The 11,293-nt window shown below is 41.9% G+C and overlaps 1 protein-coding gene across 1 annotated transcript in view; it reads right to left on the bottom strand.

Annotated features, from left to right (window-relative positions):
• Positions 1 to 2,151: 2,151 nt before the first annotated feature.
• fam49a (family with sequence similarity 49 member A) overlaps positions 2,152 to 11,293 on the bottom strand; it is a 36,267-nt gene continuing 27,125 nt past the window's right edge. Inside the window, 12 exon segments of the mRNA XM_042096412.1 lie at positions 2,152 to 4,786; positions 5,094 to 5,164; positions 5,299 to 5,425; positions 5,679 to 5,758; positions 5,911 to 6,027; positions 6,121 to 6,198; positions 7,702 to 7,838; positions 8,123 to 8,228; positions 8,736 to 8,786; positions 8,789 to 8,859; positions 9,738 to 9,818; positions 10,564 to 10,643. Of these exon segments, the coding sequence (XP_041952346.1) occupies positions 4,723 to 4,786; positions 5,094 to 5,164; positions 5,299 to 5,425; positions 5,679 to 5,758; positions 5,911 to 6,027; positions 6,121 to 6,198; positions 7,702 to 7,838; positions 8,123 to 8,228; positions 8,736 to 8,786; positions 8,789 to 8,859; positions 9,738 to 9,818; positions 10,564 to 10,633 (1,053 nt within the window). The 5' untranslated portion in view covers positions 10,634 to 10,643 and the 3' untranslated portion in view covers positions 2,152 to 4,722.

Genomic DNA, 11,293 nt, shown 5'->3' with positions numbered 1-11,293 from the left:
TACTGCTCTCTTTACCTAAATGTAGCTGAACTGGATGACCTCACAGGCACAGTATGACCGTGAAGCTTGAGATAAGCCATTCACCTGATGAAATTGCATTTAATATTTGTTGTTCCCAGACTCTCTTAAAGAAGAGATTTAGATCTCAATGGGACTCTCCTGGAAAAATAAAGGATACATTAATACATACTGTATATAAATTCTCAGAAATGTGTGACAATAGAAAATTGAGGTCAACCTCAAAGGACAGGCCTAGGCCTGGTGACCAAGAAAAGGATGCAGACATTTAATTTAAGCTTGTATGCCAATATCACACTAGAACTGATTAAATACACTGTAGCTATATACACAGACGCTGTAGTATAGGCGTACACTGGACACTGTGCCCATGCACTTCACGCATCTCAGTGTTTCCCATACATTGACTTATTTGTGGCAGCCCACCACAATATCAACATTGACCACCATACAATGATTTTCTATGTTGTACTCATTTATAATTAATAATCTAATTAAGTTATGTGCAAGCATATAAGAAGCAGTATCCCTACGCTAATAGAATACTGTTGGGTTGTCGAGGTTAGCACACTGTAACATTACAGCTACTTGTCAATATCGACTTCTCGTGCAAGGCAAGTATAACTATGAGGTATTCATTTTATTGACTCTGACACAGAATGTTTGCTCAACACCCCCCCCCCACTACCAAATACAATTCAATTCTGTGGGAAACACTGCATCTAGCTATACTTCTCCCCCCCCAGGGTGCCCCACACACACTTGTGCTTCACCCATCTCTAGGATCCCCCACACAAGGGTCAATCTATCCTGGGGGTCCCTCATACAGCTCGCACATTGGGCATGCCTCCGCTGGCCTCATGGCAAGCCATCCCACTTCTGACACCACATGTAGCGAGGGGAGCGAGGGGAGAGAGCGCAGTCACCCCACCCGACCTCAAACGCCGGGTCTTCGAAGAACCAAACCTGCAGCTTGAGCTTGACCGGTATGGTAGTCAGAGCGCATACTCCACTCTAGTGACGGCACTACGTCACATACACCTATGACAGTTGTCTGAAATGAAGGCCTAATTCTAATGGCCTGCTGCTAGTCTTGACACATTAGCCTGGCAGGGGAGTAGTGAGAATGATGTGTAAGAAATTAGAATATTAGGCCTATTTAGCACTGGCTGGCACAGTGCATTTGCTATAAGTCTAAATGTGATGATGTACACATTATCGCTTTCTGTTTGTTTGCTTTCTGTTGCGTTCAATCCACACTGCAAGAGGTCAGCAAAAAAGTAATCACTGGTCATGACATTGCTGTGCTTTCAGGGCAAACCTGTAGGATTTACTGACTGCTGTTTCAGCAGAACTGGCTGTGCCATGCCATGACTCCCCCAGTCCTGCTTAGGAGATAAGAGAGAAAATGCAGCCAAGTAGCCTATAGCCCACATAACAACTGGACCACGAAAACACCTGGAACACTTCAATTGTGCAAAAGCTTCAGCAAAAGTTGGAGCTGGCCACGGTTCATTAGACTACTCGAAAAAGGCCGTGCTAAGACAAGGCAATCAGATTGCTCTTATGAGTGCAAGGGAAAGACCTTTATTAAATGACCACGAAACACCCACAGACTAAGACTTGAAACAAAAGTTGTTTTAGTAGAAGGCCTAATCTTCACAAGTGAGTGAGCTGCGTTAAATCACCGGTATTTCGCCAGTTGAAGCTTGCAGCACATCAGCCCATAGTTGCACCTCGTGTTTTCTGGCTGCAGTATTTATACATGGATGTAATTGATTTAGCCCCATCCGCTCCTATCATTTTAAACATTATAACAATGCAAGGTGAGACAGTTGGATGTCCAGTACACTTCTTGAGACTTACCCCTAATGATTTTGCGTATGTGGGTGTCACGCCAAATTCTTTCCATGGACTTTATAGACACACATTTCGTGCGTAACACTGCCCCCAAGTGTACAGTCCTTATCATTACCCTAATATATTTTGTATACGTGGCAACCACAAGTCTGTAATATTATGGTATATTTTGGCAAGTGTAGATCATGTTTAGGCCTGTTCATATATTGTATTTTATGTCTTTAATGTAGGCCATGCTGTTCACAGGTAAGAAATAAGTACAGAAATTGTGAGTGCTGAAAATGTACCAATTTTATTGTTGATCCACACATCCATTCCTTATGCAACAGGCAAGTGACACAGGATGTTTATATAAAACAAATCAGCTTAAAGAAATATTAAAACAAACGTCAGTTAACACTTATCTCCTCAATATTCAAAAATGATTTGCAAATGTTTCACCCTGCACTGTAAAGGCATTGTGTCTGTCCAAGTTGATGTCTCTTACAAAATGTTTTTGCAGAAACTGTAAATGCATTTACCTTATGTACAATTGCAATTGATATGGAATGCTATAGCTCATACAGTTAATACACCATGAGTCAGCGGTATATACTGTGAATATAGTAAAATAAGTATTATTTTACTTCATGGCTCTATTAGTAATGCATTGGTTAGTTTATGGCTTTTCAGATGGGTTCTGACGATCCCACAATTCCAACAAATCAGTCACCTGTGAACATCTATGGATGTCTGCCCAAATTATTTTTCTTCCCATAGCAATCACACACAGACACACACATACACACACACACACACACACACACACACAATATCTGTTTTGAATGAAAGCGCAACAAAATTCACAATTTTTTTTTCTAGATCTACAACTTGTGCTGGGCAGAAACACTGTTGTTTACTTGAATGATCAAGCGTCCCAGAGTGGACTAACAGTAGGTGATTGTCTGACACATTGGTCCACTCATGCCCCCATTATACACGGTTTAAAAAAAAAAAAAAAAAAAAAAAAAAAATACACACACGACAACACAGCAAATTCGGTCATTACTAAAATCCACAAATCAGATACATTGTGGCATGGCCATGAGACAAAAAGCTCATTTGTTCGAAGCATGTGACAGTCATACCAATCTCACAAGTGCTCCAAACATGCTGAAACTATCCTTGTTTGTATTGATATGCAATGCCCCCTCACTGAAGTTCCGTTTCGGGAATAGCATCCACAAAAGGACTCAAAATGAGGGCAAAAGACCACTTAGGTTTTCAACCTGAACTTGTGTGAGCATGAATCTTAATAAATGTTCAGCAAGATCATCCTGAAGGACACAATTGAAGAACAGCAGCACAGAACTGGTTGCCCCCTGGCCAATGCAGAAACCTGACCGTTTACTCCACTAAGTACTTCACAAGTAGCATTTCATCTGTAGCAGGTGTCTCAAGCGCTTTTCTGTACAGCATCAATGAAGCAGAGCAAATGAGAGAAAACAGGAAGGGAAAACTTGCTTTTTTTGAATGTCTGCAAAGCCAAGTTAGAAAGGTTAGGCAGCTTCTTGGCTTGACTGGATGGCTCAACATAGCCATGTCACAAATATGTGGTAGATGAGATCACACATTTTATGACTCATTTCTGATTGGTAAATGTCCCAACCAGTCATGTTTTGATATCTATAAGCAGTCAAGAGTCAGTACTGCATGCATGGACTATGGGGTGGCTTCAGTTTTGACAGACAGTTCAATTAAAATGTTCACAAGATTTACAGATACCCGTTTACCTGGAAGCTATGCAAGACACTCAAGACAAACTGCACCAACATAAGCACAAACCTCTCTATTCACACAGGCTAGTTCTCAAACAAACACGATTTACTGTGCTGTCCTGTACGGTCGTCCGCTCACACTGTGGACATTTCCTGTCACACAAGTGCATGTCACGGACATTTATTCCTGTTTCTAAAAGGTGGTTATTAAAAGTTACTTAAAGCTTGTGGTTATTTTTGACTTTTTAAATAGGCTGAATAACATTTGAATCAAGAGTGCCTAAACTGTGTAGACGGGGCAGTTTACAGATATGAGGATGAACACTTCAGGTCATCTTATTTTATTTCACAAAGTAAAGTAAATGTTGAGGAGAACTTAGGTTCCGTGAGAAGTTAACGAGCCAAAGAAAGAACCCAAGCAGTTGGAAAACAGAAATTACAAAAGATAAAAAAAATACCATCAAACTTCCAAAACCAGTTTATAAACACATCAAGTGAACAAAATTCAACACGCACACCAACAAACGAACAAAAAGAACATTTGGTTCCGGGACTTTTATGTGGCACGTGGTCTCCCCTTGGGCAGTAACACATTTCGCACAAGCACAGTTTGTATGCATTAACCTACCAAGACCATCCATCAATACACCAATACTGCTGTAGGCTTCCAAACCCACCATCCCACGGACACAACACAAACAAAACGACCCCCTTTGGTTAAATATGATCACTTCATTATATTGGGAGTGCTGTAGGTTCAGATAGCTGCATGGCAAATGATTTTCAAGAGTGTTTGTAAGGCTTCTTTTTTCTTTTAAAAAAAAAGGCATCATTGATTTTGTATTTCAACAAACAGTATAGGCAATCAGCGATGGTAGATTGGATTTTATAGAATAAAAAGGTACATTTTCTCAATGTTTCAGTGACATGGAGGGAATGACTATGTAAATACACACAAGTATTAACATCAAGTCCTTAAATAATGTAAACATATACATCTTTGAGGTCAGTACATTGATCCTCCTCATATATATAAAAACAAATCAAACAAAAACAAAACAAAACAAAACAAAACAAAAAAACAACTTTACTGAAGCATAGTCCTGATGTTTTTCGGAGTGGACTCGTCATTCAAATGTTTGGTGGTGAACCTGAAAAAAAAAAAAATGTGCAATTATGCAATTTTGCCATTACCCCTTCCATACAGCTGAGACCAGCAACACGGACCCCCTACAACCTTTTCCATTCCTTTTCTAATAGGCTAGTTAAGCCATGTCAATTCAAGTGGAAACTATATCCTGAAACAGTAGCCGTATAACATCATTAACTTCATTAGACCTACAACGAAAGTTAAATTTTATATGTTGAACTTTAAAATCCTGTGACTTTTCCAGGGTTTTCATGAGCATACAAACTCTGGAGAGAAGATACCCCAAGAGAAGAGACCCCAGGACCTACTTCAGGGCATTTAGAAGACCTTCCACGTTATCTGTTGGCTGTTCTTTCAGGACCTTTATGCATCCTTTCATCTGAAAGGTGGAGAGACCGAACAGAAAAAGCATGAGGCAAAACACCACAGGTCTCACAAGAGTCTCTCCACAGAACAGAACTTCACGTTGAGAATAGAATATAATATAATATAATATAACAGAACAGAACTCACATCAATTTTGGAGGACTTGTTGAAGGCCCCGTTGGGGTGCACGTGGTCATAAAGGATGATGACGCCCACCATCACCCGCATGCAGAAGAGCAGCGTGTCTTCGCTGTTGAAGCGACTGCTGTACTCTCTACAACCGTATGCACACAGACACAAAAACAGATTTTACTAGTACACAGATGCTTCAGTTTCCACTGACTTGCCCTGGAAAGATGTAAAGCAGAGTCTTGTCTCCATTCATTGGGTGTGTTGGTGGATGTTCGTTGATGATGCCAAGTTCACAAGCTGTTAATGATCCCTGTCAGCCCTGAAACTCTGCCAGTGAATCTCCATAGTATAAAAGGGCAGTTTAAAACAGTTGGGGTCATTCAAAGGTCACTTACGGCGTCTCCAGCATGACCTTACACACACTGGCCATGGTGCTCAGACAGTCTGTTGTGTTTTCCAGGGGTAACGTCTTATTCTGTACACACACACACACACACACACACACACACACACACACGACAGGGAGAAACTATTAATAAGCCAAAAAGACTTTCAGTGTACACAGAATATTGTTAAATCATTGATTGTATTAGTCACGGGGTGGGGGGTGTTAACAGCCATGCTTACCTCAGTGACAAAGTTTGTTGTGGCGTTGCTTAGGGTCTTCAGCATGGGTGTGGCCTCTGCATAAAACAGGGACATCCGATTGGCCATCTCGTTGTTGACCTCATTCTCAATGTCCAGCTAGGAGTCAGAACAATGTTATGTTTCATCTTGTAATTCTAATGCTGCTTTTCCAAGATCAGGGGTGTGGGGATTTGTCCAAGATAAACTCACATTCATGTTATTTATCCTGTTTCGACTGATAGTCCTTCTGTAGTAACTGAAGTCATTCTGGATGGCAGGAATTCTCATCTAAATGGGACAGCATTGGAACATACAACAAAGAAACAAACAAAAACGGCAAGACCATGAGAAAAACATTAGAGGAAACAGATGAGCTCAGAGTTACGGTGTGCCCATTATTTTTACGTTCACATATTAACGGAAATTTTGATTTCAGCAACTCAAAATTAAAAAGGCGTACCAGAGATTTCATAGCACAGTGCATTCTGCACTTTAAAGGCACCCTTAACAATATTTGCTCTCGGCGTCCCCCTTCAATTGAGAAACGGAACAGTAAACAAACAGTAAATATGCATCTTTTGCATCAAAGTTTGAACATAACTCCGATATAATATAGAGGAAATGCACAGACAGCAGTCTGTAGGATCTCCGATTTCCTGTAGCATAGCAGCTCTTTTATGTTACAATTTCGAAAGGGGGTGGGGGGGCGCTGTTTTCTACCCAAAACCAGAACGTTTTTAGGCCTACAGAGGGCCGCTCAGACAATGGCAGAAGAACCCTTTGTCATGTTACGAGGTTATATGCCATCATAATGATTTTGGAAACGTTATGTTAAGGTAAAAAAAAAAAACTGTTAAGGGTGCCTTTAAAAACAAAACAAAGCTATTGCTGGGACACTTCCATTCAATGAGACATTTTGTTGCAGCTACTTCCCGAATGTGGAGAGGCAGGAGAGGACCGAATGAATGGCATAAGCATTAATGTTTAGCACCACCCACAACCTTTTCATCTAAACTGTTCTGCATGCAGGTGAGATACTTGCCCCAGATTTTGCTTGCTTTAGTAAGCATTCATGTTAAAGTGGCTAATAGAGGGGGGCGCTGCGGCTAACAGCGCACATACCACATTCAGGTTAAAGTGGCTAATAGCGCACATACCACATTCATGTTAAAGTGGCTAATAGAGGGGGCGCTGCGGCTAACAGCGCACATACCACATTCAGGTTAAAGTGGCTAATAGAGGGGGCGCTGCGGCTAACAGCACACATACCACATTCAGGTCCACAGGGATCTGGGCTCAAGTCCGACCCTGATCATTTCCTAATCCTACCTCATCTCTCTATCTCCCACTCCCACTCACCTCCTGTCACTCTCTTTACCTTCCTATTGGTTTTAAAGGCACCATCTGCTGTTGCGTATGTACAACACAACAGTTCATATTATTCAAACAAACACAAGTTTGGCAAGTGTTGTAAACAAGAATAGATTTCTTGCCTGCTCCTGCATCTAGGATCTCTGAGGATATGATTGGCTGCTTCAGACCTGCAGTGTTCCATAATCATGCCAAGCTAATATAGCTTTGAATATATGTTCCTGCAAGACCGCAACTTCTTCTGATTATTTCTTATCGAGAGAGAGAGAGAGAGAGAGAGAGAGAGAGAGAGAGAGAGAGAGAGAGAGAGAGAGAGAGAGAGAGAGAGAGAGAGGAGAGAGGAGAGAGAGAGAGAGAGAGAGAGAGGAGAGAGAGAGAGAGAGAGAGGAGAGAGAGAGAGAGAGAGAGAGAGAGGCTCACCTTGAGCTCGTCGAAGCGCAGCGTGAAGTGCAGGATCTCGGCGAACTGCTTGGCCAGGGCCTGCTCCTTCTCCAGGTGCTGCATGGGCGTGTAGGGCGGACACGTCAGACACTCCAGCAGGCTCTTCAGGGCCTTCTCTACCAGGGGGGGAAAGGACACGCAAAACGTTCACATGGCCATAAGACAAAAGACATCTAAAGGGGTCCTCTCTATGGGAAAAGGCAGGTAACACGTAAATATTCTGTAAATACAAAGACACACCCCAACAAGCGAATAGCACTTATATTCTGGTGCGCGACACAATCATATGCTTGGAACATCCGCTGTATTAAAAACGTCAGCGAACTGACACAGATACTGAGCAAGACCAGCAGGAAGACAAGGGTCCTCATGTTGACCAAGGCGTGCCGAAGGGGCGTACCCAGCCTGATGGAAAAGCCGTAGAACTTCTTGAGTCTGATGACGAGTGGACACACCGAGTTCCACGCTCGCTCCTGCAGGAGCATGTCACTGGGGTTCTGGATCGCCTGCAGACACAGATGCATTGTGGGATTTGTAGACGCCACAGGGCATCAGTGAATCACACCAAAGACTCCCACTCCACAAAGCATTAACAGACTTTACTAATGAGTAGAGGCACCGGCAAATGGAGGAGTACCGACTACATAATACAGATTTACAAAACGTCACTTTGGTCATTTACGGCAGATTCTAAGTGTTGCTACACCTTCAAGGCTGTGTATTGCTCATACAGGGAATATTCATGCCAGGGACATTTTATGTTTGAAGCCAACTAAGATCTGGGTTCATGGGTGGCTAATGGATAATTGGCATGAGTCACCTTGTCTGTCTCCTTTATAAACGTTAAGGTAACGTATGTGAGATTGTGTTTTATCTGTATGTGAAGGTGTGTCTGTATGCGTAGGTGTGAGTTTGTATAAGTATATATACTTTTTATAAGTATATATACTTTTGATGGGTGCATCTGTGCTGACTGTGCACAGACACTGTGTGTGTGTGTGTGTGTGTCGTACATCTCGTATCTCCTGTCCTGCTCCTTTGTATGCCTGCAGGCCTGACAGGATGGCTCCTCAGATTCCTGCAGCACGGCGTTCACCTGGTTCCACACCTCCCGCTCGCAATCTGTAGGCTGTGCATCTACACACACACACCACACACACACACACACACAATCAGTACATGCAATATAGCAACTAATCTTCAATATTAATACGTTTACACATTTGTAAATGTGTAAACATTGGTAGAATAAATTCATTCTATTATATAATGGGAGCTTTATTTCAATTTGAAGATCAACATAGTTTTATCACAAATAGATGGTGATTATATGTCAGACCATCAATTCAATATTGTAATCTCTGTCATTATTCCCAGGTACTTTAATGTCAATTTCCATTGGTCACGTGACTGTTGCCATCAACCTGGCTTTACAAAAACATTACTGCAGGACCCCAGGCAAGTCGAGCTTTGGAGTTTGGTGCTTAATAATCAGTGCTGGGGCCAGAAACCTTTAAGGTTAACAGCGTCAGTCCACATTAGTGGGCAGGAAAACAGTGGAAAAGCAAAGCAGGCAGGAGAAACCTACTTAACCACCTCGGAGAAGCATGCTTTCATTTAAAAAAAAAAATAGCAAACATGTTACTTATATAGTGCTTCTATTAGTAAACAAACAACAACATGTCTTAACTTGGATTAAAGCTGAGACACAGATGTCATGTGAGTGCAAGTGAGTGATATCTAGTGCGGGTGCTTTGCTGCTGAATTGACTATATGGAGTGGCTTAGTTGTGCAGTCTACAGAGGAGTGTACATTAAGGAATGGTGGCTGTGAATCAGCAACACACCATGCAACAGAGACAACACAACATGCAGAGCAGACGCCACAACACACAATACAAGGACAAGACTATACAAACATTGAAGAGCATAGACACAACACAGAATGGAGTCAACACAACGTGCAAGACACACTATGGGGAAGGAAAAGACAGGCCAGGCAAAAGCTCTGCTCACTTTCAAAGTCAAGGAAAAAGTTTGGCCCCTGGTCAAGGTCTGTGCAAGTGAGAACTTTTAAACAGATTCCCCATTTGGTATCTGAAAGAGACAAGCGAAAGACAAGAGGAAGGTGGGGACAGGGGGGGAGAGAGAGAGAGAGAGAGAAAGAAAGAAAGAAAAAAAGAAAGAAAGAGAGAGAGGAGAGAGGAGAGAGAGAGAGAGAGGAGAGAGAGAGAGAGAGAGAGAGAAAGAAAGAAAGAAAGAAAAAAAGAAAGAAAGAGAGAGAGGAGAGGAGAGAGAGAGAGAGAGAGAGAGAGTGAGGAGAGAGAGAGAGAGAGGAGAGAGAGAGAGAAAGAAAGAAAGAAAAAAAGAAAGAAAGAGAGAGAGGAGAGAGGAGAGAGAGAGAGAGAGAGAGAGAGAGAGAGAGAGAGAGGGGGGGGGGGGGGTTGTGTTGCGTGAAAGTCGTGAAAACAGCTCCAGCAAATAGGAGGAGTCTATGTGAGAGGGCGGGGCTTGTGCATGATTGACAGTGAGGTGGGTGCCAAAGAGCAGTTCCCAAATGGTGCCGTTGTTATTGTAAACAATTTTCAGTTTCACATATGACACTGAAAATTCATTGCATACGCTTTAGTGTCAAATTAAATTAGCAATGCAAATTTGTTAACGGTGTTGAAAATGTCATATTTAAAGGACATTATGCTATCTAAGCACCATCTTGAGAAGATATGTATATGCCCACATAATTCATGCCTGGGTCCTGTCCGCCAGTGTAAACCACCTGCTGATTGGACAGAAAGAGTTGAGTGATACCTTGCACCCACCCAGACTCCTCCTTCACACTTACTTTCAAAGTCCAGGAAAAAATGGGGATAGTTCTCTATTTCCCTTGTCAGGACTTTGAGTAGATTACCCATTCCAGCAAACCTGATCAAATACAGATGTTTCAAAACACAAATAGCAAGTCAAGTAATATCATAATAAAAAGCATTTGAGTAATATTACTGAATCTTCAGAGCATATCAAGATTACAAGACCGTTCAATAATAATTGTTATTAAAAAAAAAAAAATTGTACTGTAAGTATTAATCATCTGCATACAATAACAGACATCCCCACCCAAGAATAAACATTTTAAAATAAAAACAGATTTGTCACATCTCAAGAGGAAAACACTTGGAGAAGAGAAGACTGTCTGGCCAATGCTTGCATATTTGGCATTACTAGATGACTGCAGGATGCCAGCATGGCATTTCTGGAAGCAGAGTCAGGAACTAGCTGGAGAGTCACTCAGCTGAGTCATCTGATCCCAACACATCCTTCATAAAGACACACACACACACACACACCACACACACACAAAATCCTATAGGGTCACAGCTCCGTTCACATCTTTCATTGCATGGAAATAAACAAATATATTTGCTTTATTGCTGCCATTTCAACAGGTCTACACCTTTCACCCCTGCAACACATGCATGCACACACACACACACAGAAAACCTTGCACTCTCATTCAACTCCAACCTAATTCTCATAAACACACTTCTCTTTAGATACCCCTCCTCGCTCTCACT

This window comes from Alosa sapidissima, chromosome 6, assembly GCF_018492685.1.
Source record: "Alosa sapidissima isolate fAloSap1 chromosome 6, fAloSap1.pri, whole genome shotgun sequence".
In the NCBI taxonomy this organism is placed as follows: domain Eukaryota; kingdom Metazoa; phylum Chordata; class Actinopteri; order Clupeiformes; family Clupeidae; genus Alosa; species Alosa sapidissima.
The sequence above is the reverse complement of the archived record's forward strand: the minus strand, read 5'-3'. Positions and strand labels throughout refer to the sequence as shown.